Source organism: Euleptes europaea, chromosome 18 (assembly GCF_029931775.1).
Source record: "Euleptes europaea isolate rEulEur1 chromosome 18, rEulEur1.hap1, whole genome shotgun sequence".
Classification (NCBI taxonomy): domain Eukaryota; kingdom Metazoa; phylum Chordata; class Lepidosauria; order Squamata; family Sphaerodactylidae; genus Euleptes; species Euleptes europaea.
The window spans coordinates 16,802,295-16,827,833 of NC_079329.1; the positions used below are offsets into that span (position 1 = coordinate 16,802,295).

The following is a 25,539-nucleotide window of genomic DNA, read 5'->3' on the forward strand; positions in this document are numbered from 1 at the left end:
TTTGATTCCCCCCTCCTCCACATGAGCGGCGGATGCTAATCTGGTGAACTGGATTTGTTCCCCCACTCCTACACACGAAGCCAGCTGGGTGACCTTGGGCAAGCCATGCTCTCTCAGCCTCACCTACGGTACCTCACAGGGTGTCTGTTGTGGGGAGGGGAGGGGAAGGTGATTGTAAGCCGGTTTGATTCTCCCTAAGGTGGCAGAGAAAGTCAGCATATAAAAACCAATTCTTCTTCCTCCTCCTCCTCTTAAGCACCCATTGTTCGATGCACAGTAAAGAAGTGCTTAAACTGAAGAGGGGGGACCCTTGGAATTTGAAACACATCCAATTCTCATCATGGTGAAATGCAACCACAAAGCTGTGCAGGGGTCTCGCAAATGAGCAGAGCGGGAGAAAGCGGTGGATAGGATTTCTGCTCTCGAGCTCGTTCTGTCCCTCTAACCAAAAATAAAAACAGGAGATCAATTTTTGTTTTGCCCAGATGGGGTGTGTGTGTGCTGCAAAGAGGCCTCTCCAGAGGGTCTCATCAGACTTGTCATTCTATGGCCTCGTCACAAAATTATACAAGCCAGGTAAGTGCCCCGCATGTGGTTCTTCAGTCAGGGGTGCTTAACTGGTCATTTTAAAATTTGAGGTTTGACATTTTACTGAAACTGGAAAATCAGATTTGCAACTTCTTTGAAGTGATTTTTTTTTTGAGGGGGGGGGTCCTAATGTACCTGGCCAGCTGGATGTGGAATGGTGTAGTATTGCCAGATCTCGGAAGCTAAGCTAGGTCTGTACTTGGAAGGGAGACCTCCAAGGAAGACTCTACAGAGGACTGCAAAGGCAAACCCCCTCTGCTTCAGCACTTGCTTTCAAACCCCCACCAGGGATTGCTATACCATCTTCAAGTACTTGAAGGGCTGTCATGTAGAGGAGGGTGCCGAGTTGTTTTCTGTTGACCCAGAAGGTCGGACCAGAACCAATGGGTTAAAATTAAATCAAAAGAGTTTCCATCTAGACATTAGGAATATTTTTCTAACAGTTAGAGCAGTTCCTCAGTGGAACAGGCTTCCTCGGGAGGTAGTAAGCTCTTCTTCCCTGGAGGTTTTTAAGCAGAGGCTAGATGGCCATCTGTCAGCAATGCTGATTCTATGAACTTGGGCAGTTCATGGGAGGGGGGCATCATGGCCATCTTCTGGGCACTGGGTGTGTGTGGGGGAGGTAGTTATGAGTTTCCTGCATTGTGCAGGGGGTTGGACTAGGTGACCCTGGTGGTCCCTTCCAACTCTATGATTCTAAGTTGGCTGCTACTTGGCGGCACTTTACACATGCACATCTGGCCAGCTTAGTATGAAGCGAGGGGAACCCAGTGTGTGGCTGCTGGATGTGGGTTTTCTCCCCGGGGGTTGGGTTGCCAGCTCTGGGCTGGGAAATACCTGGAGATTTGGGGGGGCGGAGCCTGAGGAGGGCGGGGTTTGGAGAAGGGAAGAACTTCAATGCCATAGAGTCCAGTTGCCAAAGTGGCCATTTTCTCCAGGGGAAATGATCTCTATCGGCTGGAGATCAGTTGTAATAGCAGAAGATCTCCAGCTACTACCTGGAGGTTGGCTATCCTAACACCCCTGCCTGTGGGCCACCCCTCCAAACACATGCACACTAATGTTTGGGAGATCTCCAACTAGTACCTGGAGGTTGGCAACCCTACTGGGGGCGAATGAGCTTTGGACTCCGGGCTCGAGTTCTATTTCCGTGGGACTGAGCCACCCCTTGAGCTGATGTGGCTTCACATTTCTCTTCACTGTTTCCTTGACCCAGTGCCCTTACAAAGCATCTCTGTGGACGTGGTGGTCCGTGGCTTCGTGGCTGATGTGTTTTCTGAGCTCCATTACAAGAATGAAGAAGAGAACCCAGCGGAGGTGACATTTCTCTTCCCTTTGGATAATGAAGCTGCCATCTATGCCTTTGAGGGCCTGATCTGTGGGACACGGATTGAGGCCCAGATCCGAGAAGTGAAAGAGGTATGGGGAAGTAGAGGAGTCTTTGGGAATATGGCAACTTCGTTTCCAAGGGAGCCAGAGATTTGTCTTAGGCAAGATTGATTTCCAAATCCAGAGCTTGTGTGAAGAAACCCGTATTTTGTGCTCGGAAGAAATTCTACCAAATGTAAAAGTGTTTTAGATCTTTTGCTTAACCTTCTCATTGTATCATGCTCTTCTACTTGTATATTTTCAGAATATTTTAGCATAAAAGGGCCTGTTATTTAAGGGGGCTGGGCTACTCAGTCTGCTGATGTCTCAGTAAGTGAGAGAGGACCTGAGATGTGAAATGAACATGGCTCTCTAAATATTTTAAAAGAAACTAGAAGGGTGATGAGTGTGACATCCTGACCTACATGTAACCCAAAAATGTGAGAGGGAATTGTTTTAGGCACTCTTGAATGAGTGGTTTTTAAGGGGAGTGGGCTACCCAGTCTGGTGAGCTTCCTCTTTAGACACCATATTTACCAGCATTATAGTTTGGTTTGGATCCTACGAACAAGTTCTGTGCCCTCTGTGCAGCCTATACTATAGAGCAGAGGTGGGGAACGTCAGGCTCGGGAGCCATTTAAAGCCCGCGAAATCATTTGGTCTGGCCCTTCGTGGGTCCTGGCAGATCTCTAGCTCAGAAGGCTCTAAGGCTGGCAATCCTTCCCCTCCCACGGGCAGGAATAGCCTCTATTCAAGGCAGATGTGAGTTTGTTTTTGCTGAGAAAAGGAACCTTTTTCCCCCTTGCAGAAGAGTCATTAGCTATGGAGCTGCTAGGACCACCCAAGAAACTGTGTTAACCCTTTCCCACCCGGGCTGTGGAGAAATGTATTCCCTCTGTACTACAAGAGGGCTAGGGGTAGAAGTGGCGACAATGGAGGGGTTAAAGGAGGCAGGGCAAGAATGCGTGCGGGGGGGGGGGTCTTAGCCAGTGTGTCCTCATTTCACCCCTGCAGGTGGAGGTAGCAGGAGCCAGCTGTAGAATCCGGCCCCAACCATGCAGAGCAGGAGCAACTCCGGCGTGCGGCTGGATGGCTATGCCCAGCTGATGCAACAGACCATCCTGTGCCACCAGGTGGGCAAGTGCGCCACTGGTTGGATGCCTGCCTGCTTGCCCGAGCAGGGGGGGTGTCATCTGAGGCAGCTGCCTGCTTGGGGCTTGGTCACCAAATTTTTAAGTTGATAATTTTTTATGGCCCGCGAATGATGTTATAAATATCCAAATGGCCCTTGGCGGAAAAAAGTTCCCCCACCCCTGCTATGGAGCTTACTCTGCTAGCACATCCGCTTGTGCGCAACCAGTGGCTTTCCACAAGTCCTTTCATAACTAGAAGTGCTAGTGGAAGAGGAAGCAGGCTTCATGCCAGGGGCTGTCTAGTACACGTGGATCTTCTTCATAGGATCAAAGCCATTGAGTCCATGGGAGTCAACTTGTTATAAAATCTTTCCTTGCCCTCCATCTCTGCCCTCTCCCTATTCCAATACAGGCACAGTATGAATACGACGATGCCCTAAGTGAAGGACGGCAGGCCTTCCTGCTTGAGAGGGACAGAACGTCCAGTGACATTTTCAAATGCAGTCTGGGGAACCTTCCTCCAGGAGGGGAGGCCACGCTGATGCTGCGCTACGTCCAGCAGTTGGCTCTGGAGCCTGACGGGGCTGTCCGCTTTGTCCTGCCTGTTGTGCTGAACCCCCGCTATGTGCCTGAGGGTAAGACCCTGCCCCCTGTCACCCAGTATATTTAGTCAGGTCATTGCCCCTCGCAGTTGCAACCCGTAATCTCTCACACTGCGCATACCCCACACAGGCACACTGTGAGGCCCAGGAACTGCTTGAAGAAGCTGTATGTGTTGGCACCACCAGCTTGGACGAGACCTTCCATTCTCCTTGAGAGCCGGCGTGGTGTGGTGGTTAAGAGCGGTGGACTCTGAACTGGAGAACCGGGTTTGATTCCCCACTCCTTCACATGAGCGGCGGAGGGTAATCTGGTGACCTGGGTTGGTTTCCCCACTCCTACACGTGACGCCAGCTGGGTGACCTCAGGCTAGTCACAGTTCTCTTAGAGCTCTCTTGGCCTCACCTACCTTACAAGGTGTCTGCTGTGGAGAGGGGAGGGGAAGGGAAGGCGATTGTAAACTGGTTTGATTCTCCTTAAAAGGTAGAGAAAATCAGCATATAAAAACCAACTCTCCTTCTCCTCCCTTCCTTCGATCTATATCTCAGTCTTTCTAGGAAACACAGTGCACATTAACACACACCCCTCTCAGCTAAGACCGTCAGGATCTCCTTCAGTCCTAATGTTAATGCCTGATCTATATGTGTGGCAGAGTGAAACAGGGAATGTAGGACCCTTACAGAATAGACCAGTGGTGGCGAACCTTTGGCATGCATGCCAGAGGGGGCACTCAGAGCCCTCTCTGTGGGCATGCGTGGCGTCGCCCCAGCAGAGTTCACCTGAGTTTGTTACTAGAAAGCCAGAGGGACGTGGGGCCGGGCTGCTCCTCTCCCCCTCTCCCTGCGTGCCTGAGGGCATTTCTCACATCACCCGCCCCTCTGCCCAGCAGCCCAAGGGGAGCGCTTCCTCCCTCCCCTATCACATGCAGCAGGGTGGCTCACATGCCAGGCAGCTCACATGCGGCGTGAGGGTGCAGCGCAGACGGCAGCCTGTTGAGTCTGTGGTGAAGGTGATTCCCGTGGTGGTGTTGGAGAGGAGCTAGGTTGGAGGGGAGCATAGCTCAAGTGTGGCATAGCTGGAGGGGAGCAGAGCGCTCGGGCAACAGCGCGGGCTTTTCGGCACCTCTCACCTTTCAGTGAAATCCCCTACTAAAAGAGGAACACCCACTTACCCAGCATGTAATTAACCTGTGGAACTACTTGCCACAGGATGTGGAGATGGCATCTAGCCTAGATGCCTTTAAGAGGGGATTGGACAAATTTCTGGAGGAAAAGTCCATCACGGGTGTTTAGCCCTGATGGGTATGTATTCATGTTGCCATGTTGGCACTTTGCGATAAATAAGTGGGTTTTGGGTTGCAGTTTGGGCACTCTGTCTCTAAAAGGTTCGCCATCACTGGAATAGACTATACATCTTCAGATTACAAATTGGGGCTATCATTTGTGGCAGAGTGAAACAGGGAATGTAGGACCCTTACAGAATAGACTATACATCTTCAGATTACAAGTTGGGGATATCATTTTTATTAGTGTCCCCCTACATATAATAAAGTCCTGACCTGGATACCCCAGGCTAGCCTGATCTAGTCACATTTCAGAAGCTAAAGCAGGGTTTCCCCAGGCAAGCATTTGGACAGGAGACCTCCAAAGAATACCAGGGTCACGACACAGAGGCAGGCAATAGCAAACCACCTCTGAACCTCTCTTGCCTTGAAAACCCTATAGGGTTGCCATAAGTCCACTGTGACTTATATAGGTAAAGGTAGTCCCCTGTGCAAGCATTCCTGACCCATGGGGTAACATCTCATCTCGACGTTTACTAAGCAGACTATGCTTACGGGGTGGTTTGCCAGTGCCTTGCCCAGTCATCTTCCCTTTACTCTCAGCAAGCTGGGTACTCATTTTATCAACCTCGGAAGGATGGAAGGCTGAGTCAACCTGGAGCCGGCTACCTGAAACCAACTCACATCGAGATCAAACTCAGGTTATAAGCAGAGCTTGGACTGCAGTACAGCAGCTTACCACTCTGCGCCACAGGGCTCATATATAAAATGTCTGTGAAAGAACAGACTCATAAACCTCTATTCCTTCAGGTCTCTGGGTTTCAGCCTCCAGCTTCATTCCATAAGCTGTGCAGGGACAAGCTATTGCTCTCAAAGAATGGCGAGCTTACTAGCTGCCCCTCCAAGTTACTTCATTTCAGATAGCAAGGCTGAATAGGCATGGTGTGGTTAGAAACATCAGGCTTAGAGCATTCAAAATATAAGGAAGTCTAATAAGAATATACGAAGGGACCTGCTGGATCAGACCAGTAGTCCGTCTGGTCCAGCATTCTGTTCTCACACAGTAGCCAACCAAGGTACTCTAGATGGCCAACAACAGGGCATAGCAGCTGAGGCCTCCCCTGGTGTTGCCTCCTGACACTGGTACTCAGATATTTACTGCTTCTGAATGTGGCTCGTAGCCACTGATAGACTCCATGAATCTGCCTTATTCCTGTTTCAAACTCTCTATCCCCGTGACCATTGCTACATCCTCTGACGGCAAATGCCACCTTTTAATCGCTCATTGTGTTTCTGTCATGATACAGTAACCCCATTTCTCCTGCCTCTGATACTAAGGTGGTGTATTGTGCAGTACTGAGAGCCAGTGTGGTGTAGTGGTTAAGAGTGGTGGTTAGGAGTGGTGGACTCTGATCTGGAGAACCGGGTTTGATTCCCCACTCCTCCACATGAATGGCGGACTCAAATCTGGGGAACCGGGTTGGTTTCCTCACTCGTATGCATGAAGCCAGCTGCATGACTTTGGGCTAGTTGCACTCTTTTAACTCCACCTCCGTCACAAAGTGTCTGTTGTGGGGAGGGGAAGGGGTGATTGTAAGCTGGTTTGATTCTTCTTTAAGTGGTAGAGAAAGCTGGCATATAAAAACCAACTCTTCTTCTGCGTCAAGAGAGGGATTTCTCACTGTGTCCTGTAACTATGACCTTGCCTGTGTCTGTCTCTCTCTGCAGGATCAGAAGAGGACGCAGTCACTAGTCCTATACCCCCACGAGTGCCTAATGGAAAGCTTCCCTATACGCTCAGCCTCAGCGCCATGCTGGAGTCCTCCCGTGTCATCAACCGGGTGGAATCCAAATGCCCTCTTGAGCCCCTTTGCTATATAGCAAAAGACCATACTGCTGCCCAGGTGGGTTTACTGCTGAAATGAACCATTAGTGCTAGTGATTGTTTCAGAAGGGTGTGGCCGGAACAGCCTTGCTCACTCGCAAGGGCTGCTCCATTTGGCCCTCTGAAGCATCTAGGCAACCAGGGGCCGTCCTGAGTCTCTGCATGGCAACGTGCCACTCTCCCAGCTCGCCTGATCTCAGGTGTGTTTCCTCCTCTCTTCTCCTTTGGTAGTTCGATAGTACAAGCACTAGACCACTCGGGCTCACAGTTGGAGTTCTTTGGGGAACTGAAATCCTTTCTCAGCCTCCAATTCTTGATTCTAGTTCTTGTTTTTCTGTCCCAAAGGTCTCCTTGGCAGAAGGGCACCAGTTTGACCGAGATGTGGAGCTGCTGATTTATTATGAGGATGTTCACAAGCCCAGCGTGCTCCTTGAGGCTGGGAAGCCAGGGGTTGCGTCAGGTGGGCAAGGCATGGATGGGGAGCTGAAGTGCAAAGGATTCTGGGAGATGTGCATTGGGCTGGATGGGGAGACGTGGTGAGGAGTGTGGGCAAGGATGGGGAGCTGATGGAAATCCGTGTTGAATCTCCTTTCTTCCTGTGCAAAACAGGCTCCCTGATGGGGGACCCATCCCTTCTGGTTACCCTGTACCCTTGCTTGAGCTGTGCCCCCAAGCCAGGCCTGAATGCCACTGGGGAATTCCTCTTTCTGCTGGATCGCTCCGGTAGCATGAAGTTCAGACATGCTCTTTCACCACCACGTATTCAGAGTGCCAAGGTACATATGAACAGGGCTAAAACAGCGGTACTCATTCCGCAGCTTGTAGAGAGCCACGTTTGCAGTTACCATCAATCGAAGGAGCCACATAACTGCTACATGCCCTGCGGGTAGGGCTATGCAAAAATATATATATATATCGGCATTTTTCGGGTCGATCAAACCTGAAAATTTTTAAACAATCCGGAAAACCCAAAAAACAGCCAGAATAATGCTATATATGTGTATGTATACATATATATGCCCTGACCTGGATGGCCCAGGATAGCCTGATCTCATCAGATCTCAGAAGCTAAGCAGGGTCAGCCCTGGTTAGTATTTGGATGGGAGACCACTAAGGAAGACCAGGGTTGCTGTGCAGAGGAAGGCACTGGCAAACCACCTCTGTTAGTCTCTTGCCTTGAAAACCCCCAAAAGGGGTCGCCATAAGTCGGCTGCGACTTGAAGGCACTTTACATACATACATACATATGTGTGTGTGTATTCGGCATTATTCAGGATTAGCTTATTTGGCTCTCTTTATTGCTGCCTTTTTCCATACCGTTTTTTTTTTAACATTTTTAAAACGTTTTTTAAAACGTTTGGGAAATTGATATGTACACCCCTGCCTGTGGGCCACCCCTCCAAACACACACATACTAATATATATATATATTAATTACTAAAGTATATCTGACCAGATAGGATTGTCTCTCCCAGCCATTGCTGAACCTTGCGCCTTGCGTATCTAGCATGAAGGGAAATGAGTCGGAAGGCAGAGAGCTTAGGAGAGGCAAAATAGGCAGAGATGGAAGTAAAGGGTGCTCAGGCTCCCCGCTGCAGGAGATGGCCTGAAATGGGCCATGAGTGTTCTGAAGGGAGGCTCCAAGGGGCCGTGGCTCAGTGGTAGAGCATCTACTTGGAATGCAGAAGGTCCCAGGTTCAATCCCCAGCATCTCCAGTTAAAGGGACCAGGCAAAGAGGTGATGTGATAGACCTCTGCCTGAGACCCTAGAGAGCCTCTGCCTGTCAGAGTAGACAATACTGACTTTTTGATGGACCAAGGGTCTGATTCAGTATAAGGCAGCTTCATGTGTTCAAGTCAGCACTGCTGGCACAGAGGGGCACTGCTCTCTCCATGGCACAAGGCTCCCAACACCCAGGTGAGGGGGAGATGCCTGAGTCTGCTCTGCCTTATGACAGGGAGAAAGTGAGAAGGCAGCGAGGGAAGTAAAGAGTGTGCTGGATTCCCGTGGCAGAAGCCTCCTCCGAGTCGACCGGCGATGTTGTGAAGCCTGTCTGTGCCAGAAGCCTCTGAGAGCCAGCATGGTGTAGTGGTTAAGAGCAGTGGTTTGGAATGGTGGACTCTGATCTGGAGAACCGGGTTTGATTCCCCACCTCTCCACTTGAGCGGCGGAGGCTAATCTGGTGAACCAGGTTGGTTTCCCTACTCCTCCATATGAAGCCAGCTGGGTGACCTTGGGCTAGTCACAGCTCTTAGAGCTCTCTCAGCCCCACCTACCTCACAAGGTGCCTGTTGTGGGGAGGGGAAGGGAAAGTGATTGTAAGCTGGTTTGGTTTTCCCTTAAGCTGTGGAGAAAGTCGGCATATAAAAACCAACTCTTCTTCTTCCTCTTCTTCTTCTGTGCAGACCCTTTATTACATGTAAAGGTCCCCTGTGCAAGCACCGGGTCATTCCTGACCCATGGGATGACGTCACATCCCGACGTTTCCTAGGCAGGCTTTGTTTACGGGGTGGTTTGCCTATGCCTTCCCCAGTCAACTTCCCTTTACCCCCAGCAAGCTGGGTCCTCATTTTACCGACCTCAGAAGGATGGCAGGCTGAGTCAACCTTGAGCCAGCTACCTGAAACCGACTCCCGTCGGGATCAAACTCAGGTTGTGAGCAGAGCTTGGACTGCAGCTTACCACTCTGCGCCACAGGGGCTCCTGGACCCTTTATTACTCTCTTTCTTAACACGAGGCAGCTCAGGCAAGAGGGTCAAGTTGCCTAGACGCCTGGAGGAGAGCAAGGTAACATGGAGAAAAGGAATGAGTGAATGAATGGTTTTATTTTCATTTAGCCATAGGCCATTACAAACATATCAAGGATACCCCAGATACATAATAAAATATTGGAAAAAGGAAGTGAAACCACCACTACACACAATGGCCAGCTTGTTTCTTTTTCCAGGCGGCTGCCCTGGTGTAGGTGTGAGAGCACAGAGGCTGGGGGTGGGGTCATTGAAGTTGGGTTCTTTGATTCCATAAGTGGCATGAGAGAGGGGACCTCAGAGAGACTCAAAGCTTTCCCGTCTGCCAGTTCCTCCAGTGGTCACTATTTCTAGGTGGAAACCACCTGCTGACCAGAAGCCTGCTAGGCAATAGGCTTGCCCATAGTCCTGAAATATGAGGGAGGGTGTCACATTAGGTATCAGCGCTCAGAAGGGCCACAGGTGGCATGTCGGATAGCAACACATGGAGCCACTGAGTGTCACTAGGCTAAATGCCAGAGCCTCTGGCAGAGGGTGGGTCATCTAGGGGTAGATTGTACAAGGGAAGAAATAGGGTTGCCAGCTCCATGTTGGGAAATACATGGAGATTTTGGGGGTGGAGCCTGAAGAGGGCAGGGTTTGGAGAGGGGAGGGACTTCAGTAGGGTATAATGCTATGGAGTCCACCTTCCAAAGCGGCCGTTTTCTCCAGGTGAACTGATCTGTCACCTGGAGATCAGTTTTAATCCCAGGAGCTCTCCAGCCACCACCTGAGGGTTGGCAACCCTAGGAAGAAGTGGACTAAGGAAGGGGACAGGAAGCTCTGGGAGGCAGTCTGGAGGTAATACCCTAACAGGGGAGTGAATTCAGAGTGGTAACTTTAGATTTTCTCTCCCTCACCTCAGGAGACCCTTATTTTCCTCCTGAAGAGTCTCCCTCTAGGATGCTTCTTCAACATCTATGGCTTTGGATCCAAATTTGACGCATTTTATCCGTGAGTGTCAGAATGTTGCATGCCTGTCTATCCTTTCATTTCTTGTTCCTTCTGCTCTGTACTGTTTCGATCTTGACTCCCTGAGCCCAAGGGAAAAGAAGGGGAAAGGAGATGCTGGTTCACTAGCTGCTACTCTTGATCTGCTAAGGCCAGCAAAAAACAAAGTAGTTTTTGACAAAGGCAAAAAACTCACAAAAACCAACAAGATGGTCACCAAAGCTGTTGGAAAGAAAATAGAAGACAAGTCAGTTAGGCATACCGATGATACTTTAAGTTCAGTACAAGTTACTTTTGCACTGCATTCATCCCACTAGCTAAATACCTTTCTCTTAAGGATGTTATCTCTGTGGACTAGAGGAGTGAGAAAATGCTTGTAGCTTTCATAGAAAGTCAAAAGCAGATTCCATGAACCATTGCAATTTCAGGCCTACTAGTGTGTGTGTGTGTGTGTGTGTAAAGTGCCGTCAAGTCGCAGCCAACCTATGGCGACCCCTTTTGGGGGGTTTCATGGCAAGAGACTAACAGAGGTGGTTTGCCAGTGCCTTCCTCTGCACAGCAACCCTGGACTTCCTTGGTGGTCTCCCATCCAAATACTAACCAGCGCTGACCCTGCTTAGCTTCTGAGATCTGACGAGATCAGGCTAGCCTGAGCCATAATGCTACCTTGATGAAATCAAACCACTCATGGCTGATTAACATGAAATCCCATGAAACTCTGCTGGGCAGCAAAGTTCTTCCCTTTTTTCTGTACCCTTAATGCCATCTTGTCCCTAACCTGGATAGCCCAATCTCATCAGATCTCAGAAGCTAAGCAGGGTTGGCCCTGGCTAGTGTTTGGATGGGAGACCTCCAAGGAATACCAGTGTTGTGGTGTGGAGGCAGGCAATGGCAAACCACCTCTGAACGTTTCTTGCCTTGAAAACCCTATGGAGTCCCCATGAATTGGGGGTGACTTGACGGCGCTTTCTGACATCAATACCATCTTACTGTCTGGCACTAATTAGCCACTGATGGCTTAAATTTTAATGGGAGATTATTGTTATTGGACTAGAGTTTTGGTGGGTGGGAGGGTCGCTTCGATGGGTTTTAGTGTTTGTGTGCAAGTCTGAGTCAGGGAGCAGAGTAAATAGGATAGGCAAACCTTAAGAAACAGGTCATCCACATCCTTGACTCCCTGATTTTTACCCTGTCAGACAGAGCGTAGAGTACACCCAGAAGACAATGTCAGAGTCTGTCCAGCGTGTGAGGAAACTGCAGGCCAATTTGGGGGGCACAAGGATCCTGAAACCACTGAAGGCCATTTACGCTCAGCCATGCCGAGAAGGATATCCTCGTCAGGTACAGGGAAAAAATGACTGTGTGGTGTTGGAAAAACTGATGGAACATATGACTGGTTGAAGATTTGGGGTCCCGTTCTGCTTATTTCCCAAGTCTGCCATTACCACCATGCAAGTGAGGACTCAACAGCTGTTGAATGTCTTGACATCTCCCCAAATTGCCTTAGAAATCAGAGGCCTCTCCATCGTGGTGCTGACAGAGATGGTGATGTTCCGTCCAAGGGCTAGGTCGCTGTCCTCATGTTACCAAAACGGCAGGTTCTTGGGTAATTTTTAAAAAATTAATATTTATTTATTTTAGAGAAAAGTAAATACAAAAGATTTTTAAAAACCCAGATAAAATAGATAGAACAGACATTACTACTGCGCATAAGCATATTTAGCGAATTCAAAATTAGGACCTATTTAAACAGAACAGAATAAACATGCTTAATATAATAGAAAACAAGTCATTGCTTCAGACTAGTGACAAAATTCAAGAATAGCTTAGCTAAAATCAAATATATCAAAAATAGTTAAACCTATAAGTGGGATATATAAGCCAATATGATTATTTCTATAGTATCTATAATGATATCTATTCATCTCCACATACCATTGGTTTCTAGATGCTTTAAGCAGGCGCAGCCTCGCTGTTCCCTATGGGGCGAAAGGCCCCAGTTAAACAAAAAAAAGCTGCGAAACGGCTTTTTTGTGTTTAACGGCGTGCCCGATTCAGCTTAGGAAGAGGCGCCACTGCCGACTCCGCACGCTGTCAGCTCAGGAATGGGCTGTTAAACCTCTTCTGTGCTAGTGGGTCTCCATAGATAGGTTTTTGGCCTCCAATCTCACATCCTTCTCTTTCTCTTTCAGCTGTTTGTGTTTACAGATGGAGAGGTATCAAACACACGTCAAGTCATTGCAGAAGTTCGGTGTCACAGCAGCTCCCACAGGTTGTTACTGGGAACAAGATATCAAACACTCCTTTCTCCCTGTATCCTTCTTTGTTATCACCTTCTCTGCCCTAGTCTCCTCCTTCCTCCCATGAGAAATGAGTAGTCAGATTCCACCCAATTTATCAAGCCCATTCCGTAATCTAGTTAACGTTAAATAAGGGCCATGGCCCAATGGTAGAGCATCTGCTTGACATACAGAAGGTACCAAGGTTCAATCCGCAGTGCTTCCAGTGATGAGGATGGAGGAATGGGTGATAGGAAAGACTTTGCCTGACAGGCGGTGGTTTGGAGTGGTGGAGTCTGATCTGGAGAACCGGTTTGACTCCCCACTCCTCCACAAGAGCGGCAGAGGCTAATCTGGTGAACTGAAAATGGCCGCTTTGGCAATTGGACTCTATGGCATTGAAGTCCCTCCCCTCCCCAAACCCCGCCCTCCTCCCTGAAAGACTCCTGCCAGTGGCAAAGAGGGACCCGGAGAGCCAGGAGGTGATAACTGACCACAGCACCGTTTTATATCTGTACACTGGCTCAGCATTTTACAAAGGATGCTGACAAGAAAAATCCTTAAGATTATGAGCTGAGACATCTGCTTCTCCCCCTCCTGTTGCTTTATTTTTACAACATCCAGCCTGAAGAGTTCTGGAGAACATTGAATGCTTGTGGAGGGGCTGTGGCTCAGTGGTAGAGCATCTGCTTGGCATGCAGAAGGTCCCAGGTTCAATCCCTGGCGTCTCCAGTTAAAGGGACTAGGCAAGGAGGTGATGTGAAAAACCTCTGCCTGAGACCCTGGGGAGCCGCTGCTGTTTGGAGTAGACAATACTGACTGTGATGGACCAAGGGTCTGATTCAGTAGAAGGCAGCTTCATGTGTACCTTAGGAGAGGTATATTATTAGTGTCCCTCTGAGCTTGTGCAGGGTGTCGTTGGGGAGGGGCTCAGTGGTGTAGAGCATCTGCTTGGCATGCAGAAGGTCCCAGGTTCAATCCCCGGCATCTCCAGTTAAAGGGACCAGGCAAGTAAGTGATGTGAAAGACCCCTGCCTGAGACCCTGGAGAGCCGCTGCCGGTCTGAGCAGACAATACTGACTTTGATGGACCAAGGGTCTGATTCTGTATAAGGCAGCTTCATGTGTTCACACTTCTCTGTGTGATTGTGATGGGACAAAATAAAAGGTACTACATGGCTTTTGTTCTTCTTTTTGGATACAAAATTTTTAAAAACCTTGTTTTTTGCACCCTTCCTTATAGGTGCTTCTCCTTCGGCATCGGGGAAGGGGCCTCCACCGCCCTCATCAACGGCATCGCTCAAGCGGGCGGAGGCTGTGCCGAATTCATCACCCACAAGGAGCGCATGCAGGCCAAGGTGAGGAGCCAGGAGCCTGCCTTTCCCCTCCGTCACGGCCGGGTTCCGCTTCTCTCCCCTGAGCTCTGGGTGGCTCGCCAAACTCTCGCCTCTGTCAGAGAGCACCTCAATGCGTGTGTTCGCAACCTAACTGACTTTTAAATGAAACAGGGTGCTCTGGCTTTCAGTCTTTCCTCGGACCATGCTAGGAATGTCTCCTTAGACTGGTGCTTTGTTACAGCCTTCTTCTCCAGTAGTTCTGCTGGACTGCTTTTTTCCACCTTCAACAGCCAGTGATGCCTGACTTATTTAGATCTATTTTGTTTGTAGGAGACATGTGGGGCTTGATATTTTACCTCAAACTGGGAGTTTGAGTAGTAAACGGCCCTTTGCGATGCGGCACTTCCGGGTGTAAACTGGAAGTGTCGTGTTGCTTCAGGCAGGCGCGTGGGCACCCGTTGCCCGCCGACCCTCAGTTGGTCGGCGAGCAGCCAGGTGGATTGACGGGGGGTTGCCCGCTGCCACCTGGCACTTGGCAACCCTATTTCAAAAGGCATCTACAACACCACCTGAAAACTGTTCTTGAGGTCAGCAGACTGTTGCCTTAGAAAGTGCAAGCTGGGTCTCTTACTTTGTGAAGGCACCCTCCTCTGCAGCTTATGCCTGTTGATACTTACGCCTCTTTTTTCCTTCAGGTCCTGCAGTCTTTGAAGAAGGCCCTGCAGCCTGCAGCAACGGAGATCTCTCTGCGTTGGGACTTGCCTTCCGGTCTTGAGGCCGCTCTGGTGGGGTCCGGCCCCCAGTTCCTCTTTGATGGACAGCGCAGCCTCATCTATGCCCAGATCCGTGGGCAGCATCAGGCAAGCGCCCTCCACCAAGACTCCAAATATTGACTATCCATCCTGATCCATCTCCCTTGGCCGAGGGAGCCCTTTTGAGGCCTTAGTGCTTGTGGCATCTATATTCCCAGAGTAAATTCCTCCTTTCCTTCTTCTCTGCCAATTTCTTTTCCTCTTCAGTCCTCAGGTGCCTCAGAAGGGTCGGTTGTGATCCAGTACAACTTACAAGACCACACTTTCACAGAGACAATGAAGTTCCCACTCCAAGTTCAGGAGAGTGACAGGTAGGACACCCTTCTGTGTATGTCCCATCTTGTTGGCCAAAGTGTTGAAATTTAATTGGGAATAGAGATGTGAAGACTTGAAGGAAAAAAATACAGTAATGGGGGGGGGAGTATTCTTCTGTTTCCCTCCCCCACCCGAGTATTTTTGTCCAGGTTTTTTTTTTTTCCTAGAGGATTCACTGGCAGCCCATTCCTGGGAGGGTGGGTGGATCTGCGGTGACTGGGAGCAGCTCCGCCACGCCTCTTCCTCAGAGGCTTCCCAGCCACCGTGGAAGGGAAAAAAACCTTTTTCAAAAGTAAAAAATGAAAAGGGGGGAAACGCTCCAGCGCAAATGCGAGGCCAACAAAAAGATGGTGCAGCCCCGCAGCCGCTCAAGGGGGCATTACTGGGTTGAAAGGGGCTAGAAAGCTGACTAACATCAGCTCCACTCCTTGGAACACCCGAGGAATGCCCACCTCCAATGCTGGTGCGGGCTTTCCTTCCATGAAATCTAGGGTTGCCAGCCTCCAGGTACTAACCACGAAAAAAAACCTAGGTTGTCAGAATGATATTACTCAAGCAAAGACAACCTATTATATTCTTTGCAAAAGCTTCTGTTTCATATATACTTCACTTATATTATACACCAGGGGTGGGGAACGTCAGGCCCGGGGGCCGTATAAGGCCCGCGAAGTCATTTGGTCTGGCCCTTCATGGGTCCTGGCAGATCTCTAGCTCAGAAGGATTTAAGACTGGCGATCCACCCCCTCCCAAGGACAAGAATAGCCTCTATTCAAGGCAGATGTGAGTTTGTTTTGCCAAGAAAAGGAACCTTTTTCCCCCTTTACAGAAGAGTTGTTAGCTATGTAGCTGCTAGGACCGCCCAAGAAACTGTGTTAACCCTTTCCCACCCGGGCCATGGAGAAACGTATTCCCTCTGTACTACAAGAGGGCTGGGGGCAGAAGTGGCGAATGGCCCGCGAATAATCCTATAAATATCCAAATGGCCCTTGGCAGAAAAAAGGTTCCCCACCCCTGTTATACACCATGTAAAAAAAAAAAAAGGTAAAGGTCCCCTGTGCAAGCACCGGGTCATTCCTGACCCATGGGGTGACATCACATCCCGACGTTTACTAGGCAGGCTATGTTTACGGAGTGGTTTGCCAGTGCCTTCCCCAGTCATCTTCCCTTTACCCCCAGCAAGCTGGGTACTCATTTTACCGACCTCGGAAGGATGGAAGGCTGAGTCAACCTGGAGCCGGCTACCTGAAACCAACTCCTGTCGGGATCAAACTCAGGTCGTGAGCAGAGCTTGGACTGCAGGACTGCAGCTTACCACTCTGTGAAACAGGGCTCCTGAAACACCCTGTACTAACTCTATAATACTCAAATTATACACAAATTCTAACTCTATACTACTACATTCCATATATCCCACCTCTGTGATGAGAGATGGAAATGGCATTACACATGGAAACTTTCAGATAAAACAACAGTCTTTATGGACACTTACCTTAAGAAGAAATAGCAAAATATCTTATAGACTTCACCGGCTACATATGGAGACTGTGCCCTCTGTTTTTGAGATGTCCTTATGTACTGTGTTTATTTAGTTTGTCTGTTAAGTTTATAGCACATAGGTGGGATATATGGAATGCAGTAGGACAGAGTTAGCATTTGTGTATAATTTGAGTATTATAGAGTTAGTATGTGGTGTATAATATAGCTGCAGTATATATGAAACCGAAGCTTTTGCAAAGAATATAATAGGCTGTCTTTGCTTGAGTAACCTCCAGGTACTAGCTGGAGATCTCCTGCTGTGACAACTGATCTCCAGCTGATAGAGATCAGTTCCCCTGGAGAAAATGGCTGCTTTGGCCACTGGACTCTATGGCATCAAAGTCCCTCTCCGCCCCATAAGCCTCCCACCGGTGGCAAAGAGGGACCTGACAACCCTAGTGAAATCCCTACCGGTGTCGCTCTGCGGTTCCCAGACCCCGGCGTGTTTGCCCCCCTTTCCAACCCAGGTCTGGCAACCTTATCCGTTTGTCTGCTGCCTTCTCCCCAGGCTCCCTGTTCATCGACTGGCGGCCCGCGCCCTTCTGCAGGAGCTGGAGGATGCCGAAGAGAAGGATGAAGAAAAGCAGCGCCTGGCTCTGGAGACGAGCCTGAGTTCAGGGGTGGTGTGTTCCCAGACTGCCTACGTGGGAGTGAACACAGAGATGGGCCAGCCACCGCCAGGCCCCGTTTTCTACCGACCTGTCTTATATTTGTGTGAGTCATTTATTCCTACTAATGGAATAAATGAAAATTTATTATTAGGATAGTCAGACCAGTTCCCTCTTCCGTTCAATACATGACTGTGCAAAAGTCTCCTCCCAATTCATTACCGGAACAACCTCTAATATAATCCAATTTTCATTTATTCCATTATAACCTAGGTTATCCCTCTGGGAACCAGTCTGACTATCCTAATAATGGAATAAATGAAAATTTATTATTAGGATAGTCAGACTGGTTCCCAGAAGGATAACCTAGGTTACAATGGAATAAGTGAAAACTGGATTATATTAGAGTTGGTTCCGGTAATAAATTGGGAGGAGACTTTTGCACAGTCATGTGTTGAATGGAAGAGGGACCGAGGAAGAAGGGGAAATGGCTATCTCCCCTTCTTTTCTTGACATTTGGAACCTGCATTTTCTCTTGTACCTGGCTGAAGGACATCTGAAAATAAGACATACAACAATATGAATTCCTTCAGGCTTTTGTACTAGGATTGGACTTTTATAACACATGGATGGTGTTAGTAATCTCGTGTTACTTACCTGGCTATTTATAGCCATTAGGATAGATATATAGTTGTACTGTCGTTGATTTTGTTTTCCATGTTTTGTAGCTGGTATAATATAATATTTTGCACTGTGTGATACATGTTCGCTCCTGTGTTTGCTTCCTTACATTCCGTACTTACACAGTGGTGTCTCTTGTGAATACTGGGAAGGTAGCAGAAAGCCTTTGACAGGGAGCCTTGGTCCTTAGGAGCACTCTGGGGAGACAATGGGGAGATGCTGAAGCTGCGTCAGCTGCCAGGGTGAATTCTGCTTTCAGCTCAGTAGGGGAAACAGCAGGACACAAATGTAAAAAAACAAAAGGGAAATTGCCTGATCACTCCAACTCTGCCTTTGCCTCCTCAAAATAGATAACCCAGATGGTTGGGCGCAATCCCGTGCAAACTCCAGTGATATTGCTAAGGGTACTCCCATGCCCGGGATGCCGACGGCGGAAAGCATTACAGGTAATAGAAGCGGTTCAACCACCAGAGATCCTGTTTGTATTCTGGAAAGAAGCCCCAGGCTCTGGTTTTATGCATAGACATCCCTGTGTGTGCTGGGGTGAGAGAGAAATTACGTACATCCGGACAGTCAGTTGCTATCTTGAATTAGATTGTCCTAGAGTTTTTTCTGATAGTGGGGTTTCTATACTGGTCAGGATGGGAAAACCTGGGGTTTCGAGGTAAAAAAAAAAATTATCTCATGCTACTGGAATGTGGGGCCATCTGCTGAAGCTGAGGGGTGAGAGATTCAGAACAGATAAAAAGGGGCATTTCTTCACACAACACATAGTTAAATTGTGGAACTCCCTGCCCTAGGATGTGGCGATGGCTGCCAACTTGGAAGGCTTTAAGAGGGGAGTGGACATGTTCATGGAGGAGAGGCTAGTCATGGATACTAGTCATGATGCTGCCTCTTCTCTCCAAGTTCAGAGGTGCATGGCTATTATATTAGGTATTGTGGAACACAGGCAGGATGGTGCTGCTGCAGTCGTCTTGCTGGTGGGCTTCCAAGAGGCACCTGGTTGGCCACTGTGTGGACAGACTGCTGGACTTTATGGGCCTTGGTCTGATCCAGCATCACTTTTCTTGTGTTAATTGAGGGAGGGTGGTAAATGCATGGGGATAAGGCATGAGACACAGTGTGGTGGGTCCCATAGATAGAGGCCTGGAGTTTGTGACCTAAGAATCTCCACCCCTTTACTAGCAAGTACCTCTTCTTCCCCTTTCTCCTTTCTAAGACTCTGGCAAATACCACCCACTCAGCTCCCAACATTTCATAGTTTCTTCATTAAATCTTAGTATTTGTAAGGTCTAGAAACCTGCCCATTAAAATGGATCCATGTTGCTTTGGAGCAACGACTGGGTTTTGCTTCAGGCTGAGAATCCAGAACTGCCCGCCGAGGATAGATGTGGAAGATAGTGCTTCTTTCCTTGAACCAGAAAGCTAGTTAGGAGGAACAACAGCTTAAAGGGAACATTCAAAGGCAACAAGAAAAATACTGTGAAGCTGAATCCATTTTTTCTGTTTTCACAGAAACACTGGAATGTCCATTATTCGAGTATTCTTCAGGTAACGTATCAGAAGGGGTTTTGACATGTGGAGGGGGCAGAGAAGATTGAAGAACTGATGGACCAACTAAATAGCACCATATTACTCTATCTGACATAAACGTTCCCAAGACAAAATCAAATATAAATTGTGCAGTGCCATTAACGTAATCCAGCTTGAGGTCATAGGGTGGCCAAAGGAGAATGAGTGAGAAATAAGGATTGTTGTACAAGGAAATGGGGGATGTCTGAATAGAACATGAGCTAAGACTAGGGTTGCCAACCTCTAGGTGATGGCTGGAGATCTCCCACTATTACAACTGATCACCAGGCGACAGAGATTAGTTACCCTGGAGAAAATGGTCGCTTTGGCAATTGAACTCTGTGGCACTGAAGTCCCTCTCCTCTCCAAACCCTGTCCTCCTCAGGCTCCACCCCCAAAATCTCCAGGTATTTCCCAACCCAGAGCTTGCAGCCCTAGTTAAGACTGTAGCTATAGCTGGTTGATGCCTTCATGGCCAACTCCTTTAGTGGCTGTCACAAAGCCTTGCATCAGTAAATTCCATACATTAACAATATGTTGAATCCCCAGCTTTGAGGATTGGAGCCTCATGGGTTAGTTAGAGTGTGCTTCTCCCCTTGGCTGTTAAGAAGAAAATCTCCCCAAGTGAGCAATAAAATGTTTGTTTAATTTGGCTTATACCCCATCCTTTCCCGGCAAAGCATGGCAGTACTAAGACCAAAATCATACAACCAAGGGAAATGTTTCTGGCTACATATTATTTCATAGTTCTTAAGAACAATAATGACTGCTCTTCTCAGCCCCTGAGGTGAAAGAAAAACCCATCCCCAAGAAAAAGGAATCTCCTCTCTTGCATCTGGTCTCCCTGCAGAATGCAGATGGCTCCTGGGTCCTCGATGCCAGCCTGGCCAGGCTGCTGGGCCTGAGTGAGGCCAAGATCGTGAGCAAAACACCCGAACAGGTAAGTTCTGTGGCAAGGCCAGAACCTGGGGAAGGGCTGTAGCTCAGTGGTAGAGCCTCTACTTGGCATGCAGAAGGTCCCAGGTTCAATCCCCGGCATCTCCAGTTAAAGGGACTAGGCAAGTAGGTGAAGTGAAAGACCTCTGCCTGAGACCCTGGAGAGCCGTTGCCAGTCTAAGTAGACAATACTGACTTTGATGGACCAAGGGTCTGATTCAGTATAAGGCAGCTTCCTGTGTTCAACCTGGCATTTGAATGGGAAATAGCGCTCTTGATGAGCAAGGGGTAACCCCTGTAAGGAATAACCGCTATATGAACTTGACCCGAGTATAAACTCAAAAAAAGTCCCTAAACAGAGTTTTCTGGAAAGTCCCTAGATTATGCAAATTAGCCAGACATAGATTCAAAAGGGAAACAAGATCAGAATAGCTGAAACTAAGTACAGAATGGGAACAGAACAAGGGCCACAATGTCAAGAAAGCAGCTTAGTTTATAATCGCCCATGTGCAATACAAAGGAAACACTTAAGCAAGTAAAAGGAAACAATGTGTAAGAATAAAGGGGGTTACCACACTTGTATTTGCAGCGATGTATTAAGAGTTTGAAAATGTTATAAAAAATACTGTTCGCACTTTGTTTGGCCCCTTTAGCTGTGAAGACCTCTTCCAACCATTTATAAGCCGTGGTATCCAAAAACCATTTAAAGTGTTGTTTTTTACAACATTTTCAAACTCTTAATACATCACTAGGAATACAAAGTGCGGTAACCCCCAAAGTAACAGACGGGTGTAAGATAAAGGGGGCTTCCTCACTGCAAAATGGTATGATTAGAGATGCTTTGGGCCATGGCTCAGAGGTAGAGCATCTGCTTGGCACGCGGTAGGTCCCAGGTTCAATCCCCAGCATCTCCAGTCAAAAGGACCAGTCAGTAGGTGATGTGAAAGACCTCAATATGAGACCCTGGAGAGCCACTGCCAGTCAGAGTAGACAATACTGACCATGAAGGACCAAGGGTCTGATTCAGTAGAAGGCAGCTTCATGTGTTCACTTTTAGAGAACAATTTTTTTTTAGTGTCGTAACCTCCCGCCGGCAAATGAACCCTTACCTGATCCGAGTCATCTCTCTGTGTCCTTTGGGCAAGGTTGCGAGAGGAACAGCCTTAGGGGCTACACTCTTAGGGATCCATTTGCCTGGCTTTGGGGCGAAGAGCAGACATAATGTTAAGCCTAACCTAGTTTATTGCCTTCAGGTCTGATTCCAAACCTACAGTGAAGTCAAGATTCCAGTTCCTGGAAGAAGATAAAAAGGAAAGGGAGGGGAACTGACCTCACCATGGTCTACTCAGTGAAGACTGTAACACTCAACCATCGTTAATGCAAACCGGGGTTTCGCATCCTGATTTGTGCCCCATCTGAAAACATAGCTTAAGCTTTCTTGCTTGACCATGGTTAAGTGTTAGGCCTGTACAGGGCCTGTGAGCAGGCAAAACTCAGGGTGGTGTAGTGGTTAAGAGCGGTGGTTTGGAGAGGTGGGCTCTGATCTGGAGAACCGGGTTTGATTCCCCACTCCTCCACATGAGCAGTGGAGGCTAATCTGGTGAACTGGATTTGTTTCCCCACTCCTCCACATGAAGCCAGCTGGGTGACCTTGGGCAAGTCACATTCTCTGTCAGCCCCACCTACCTCACAGTGTGTCTGTTGTGGGGAGGGGAAGGGAAGGCGATTGTAAGCCGGTTTGAGTCTCCCTTAAGTGGTAGAGAAAGTTGGCATATAAAAACCAACTCTTCTTCTTCCTCTTCCCCCCACCACTAGGTGGCCCCCAATGTGTGGGCAACTGTGCTAGCCATCCTGTGGCTCCACTCCAGAGCTGCGGAGCAGAGGGAGGAATGGGAGCTCCTGGAAGCGAAAGCCCTCAACTGGCTTCAAGCAACTGCAGGTGAGGGGTTGTGGCTAGGGTTGCCAGCTCTGGGTTGGGAAATACCTGGAGATTTTGGGGGTGGAGCCTAAGGAAGGCAAGGTTTGGGGAGGGGAGGGACTTTAGTCCAATTGCCAAAGCGGCCATTTTCTCCAGGGGAACTGATGTCTGTAGCACGGAGACCTCCAAAGAATACCAGGGTCATGACGCGGACGCAGGCAACGGCAAACCACCTCTGAACATCTCTGGCCTTGAAAAGCCCGACAGGATTGCCACAAATCAGCTGTGACTTGATGGCACTTTCCACCACCATATATGGTTAAAAAAAGTGTTTTCTATTTTTTTGATGTTTGAAGGAGTTGCTCCCTCTCTCCTGTGCTAGAGCGCACAGCTTTGCACACTTCAATAAGATCTTCACATCGAAAAGGGACTTGCCGAACCTTCCCAGATATATGCTAAAATGCATTCTGAGTCCATTGTGCTTGTGGGGAAAGACTCTTACTGCTTTCTCTGTCTGTTGCAGGGTCTCAGCTAGCGGACTGTGTGAAGACTGGCAATGCAGTGCTGGGCAGCAGCGTGAGCCCCCAGGCTTTCGGTCTCTGAGCTCCTCTCTGTTCCCTGGTGCCTTCAAACTGGAGTTGTTGCTTCGCTCCCTTTTCTCAACCTGCCCAAGTGTAACCAGCTGCTTTTATGAGGCCTTGATTGATTTCCCTGGACAGTAGTTCATTCTCGTCGTGCCTGAGTGTCTTCTCTACCAGTGTCCTTGGGCATTCTCCTGCCTTAGTGTCTTCTCTACCAGTGTCCTGGGGCTATCCTGTACTTGAAAACTGTTGCTCTTTCCCCAGCCACAAGGTGCCTTATGGTCCCAACTCCTTTTTCCCCAGCATGTGCTGCGGGGCAGGCTCAGTCATCAAACTCTACCCTTTATAAGCTGTCCAACTGAAAATGCTTAGAGGTATATTAGTTTGTATCCATATTCTGAATAAAGGTAAGGTAAAGGTCCCCTGTGCAAGCACTGGGTCATTCCTGACCCATGGGGTGATGTCACATCCCGACGTTTACTAGGCAGACTGTGTTTACGGGGTGGTTTGCCAGTGCCTTCCCTAGTCATCTTCCCTTTACCCCCAGCAAGCTGGGTACTCATTTTACAGACCTCGGAAGGATGGAAGGCTGAGTCAACCTTGATCCGGCTGCCTGAAACCAACTTCCGGAGGGATCGAACTCAGGTCGTGAGCAGAGCTTGGACTGTGGGACTGCAGCTTACCACTCTGCGCCAAGGGGCTCCTATATTCTGATTTGTGATGTTTAGATTAAGCATATCTAAAGTGCAGTTCCTAACGCTCCTGGGAGGAAACCTATAGAACGGGAACAGAAAAGAAAGAGAGCTGTTTTCCTGGAAGCGTGTCTTTGGGTGAATCGTTTTATAACTTGAATGGCCGCAGAGGAGCTGTGGTTTCTGCAAAACACAGACCTGACTCCATAGAAATCTGAAGCTTCCTGGACAGCTCGATTCCATAGACATCGGCTTAGGTCAGAGAGCCAGCGTGGTGTGGCGGTTTGGAGCGGTGGACTCTGGTCTGGAGAACCGGGTTTAATTCCCCCATTCCTCCACATGAGCAGCGGAGGCTAATCTACCATTAATTACTCTGAGAGTATCCACTGGTAGGCAGAGTAATACGTCTAGTGCCCCATACCTGTGTTGCCATTTAGAGACTCCTTCTCTCGCTGCGTCTCCCACTGTGCTTCTATAGGCAGGCATGGTGGGGGGTGATCTGTTGCAATTTAGTCATTTAGAGAGATCATGCTCCAGGGATGAAAAGCTTCTCTGATGCCCTCCCCAATACCACATTTCAGAAAGCAAGACCAAACAGGCATGGTGGGTTTCCAAAGATCAGACTCAGAGAGTTCAAAATATAAGAAAGTTGAATAAATGAATAAGAGTACGCTCGTTCCGTTCAAGGAAGAGATGCTTATAGAGTGGTACTGTAGAAGAAGAGTTGGTTTTTTATACCCCGCTTTTCTCTACTGAAATGAGTCTCAAAGTGCCTTACAATCACCTTGCCTTTCCCCACATACACACACAACAGGCACCTTGTGAGGTAGGTGAGGCTGAGAGAGTTCAGAGAGAACGGTGACTAGCCCAAGGCCATCCAGCTGGCTTCATGTGGAGGAGCGGGGAATCAAACTTCATCCACCAGATTACAGCCCGCCGCTCATGTGAAGGAGCGGGGGATCAAACCCGGTTTTCCGGATTAGAGTCTGCCGTTCTTAACCACTACACCTTGCTAGCCAAGTGAGCAGATCCCAGTTGAATGAGTCTGGACTCGTCAGCGAGATCCAAAAATTCTTCTTAATGAATCTCTGATTATATGCATTCTCAACTAAGGACACTAGGTGGCAGCAAATCTCAGCAGTCAATGCTTCATTCAGTAGTCTGAACACTGAGCAAACAATTCTTCTTCCTGCCAAAGGAGATGCAATGATTCCAGATGAAGCAGTAGCCTTTTTTGCAAACTGCAGCCAAAATTAGATTTATAACCGTTTTCATACCCCCACCTCTTTCCCCCATGGGAACCCAAGGTGGCTTCCATCCTTCTCTCCTCCGTTTTAGCCTCAGGACAACACTATGAGGTTAGTCAAGCTGAGAAGGCGAGACTGGTCCAAGGTCGCCCAGGACGTTCCATGGCCGAGGAGGGATTCAAACCTGGGTCTCCTACACCACAGTCAGATGTTCTAATCCAGTGGTTTGCAAAGTGGGCAGTACCACCGCCTGGGGGGGTGGGATTACCTAGAAGGATACTAGAGGTGGGCCCCTTCAACTGTGTTGTTGGATAGGGTAGGGGACACTGGGGTTGAGTTTGTGGAACCAATGGGGCGGTGGCCCAAAAAGTTTGGGAACCACTGTTCTAACCACTACACCACACTAGCCATGATACTCCAGCAAACTTC

General features: G+C 48.6%; 1 protein-coding gene across 1 annotated transcript; it reads left to right on the plus strand.

The window, feature by feature from the left end:
* The first annotated feature begins 1,764 nt into the window (after positions 1-1,764).
* On the plus strand, positions 1,765-23,196 carry LOC130490564 (von Willebrand factor A domain-containing protein 5A-like). The gene is made up of 16 exons (XM_056864384.1): positions 1,765-2,007; positions 3,502-3,724; positions 6,700-6,875; positions 7,202-7,316; positions 7,466-7,632; positions 10,509-10,597; positions 11,791-11,935; positions 12,787-12,866; positions 14,116-14,230; positions 14,905-15,069; positions 15,229-15,332; positions 17,381-17,586; positions 18,512-18,607; positions 20,516-20,676; positions 22,488-22,611; positions 23,114-23,196. Exons 1-16 carry the CDS (start codon positions 1,765-1,767, stop codon positions 23,191-23,193), a joined length of 2,289 nt encoding a protein of 762 aa, XP_056720362.1. The 3' UTR covers positions 23,194-23,196.
* Positions 23,197-25,539: the final 2,343 nt, after the last annotated feature.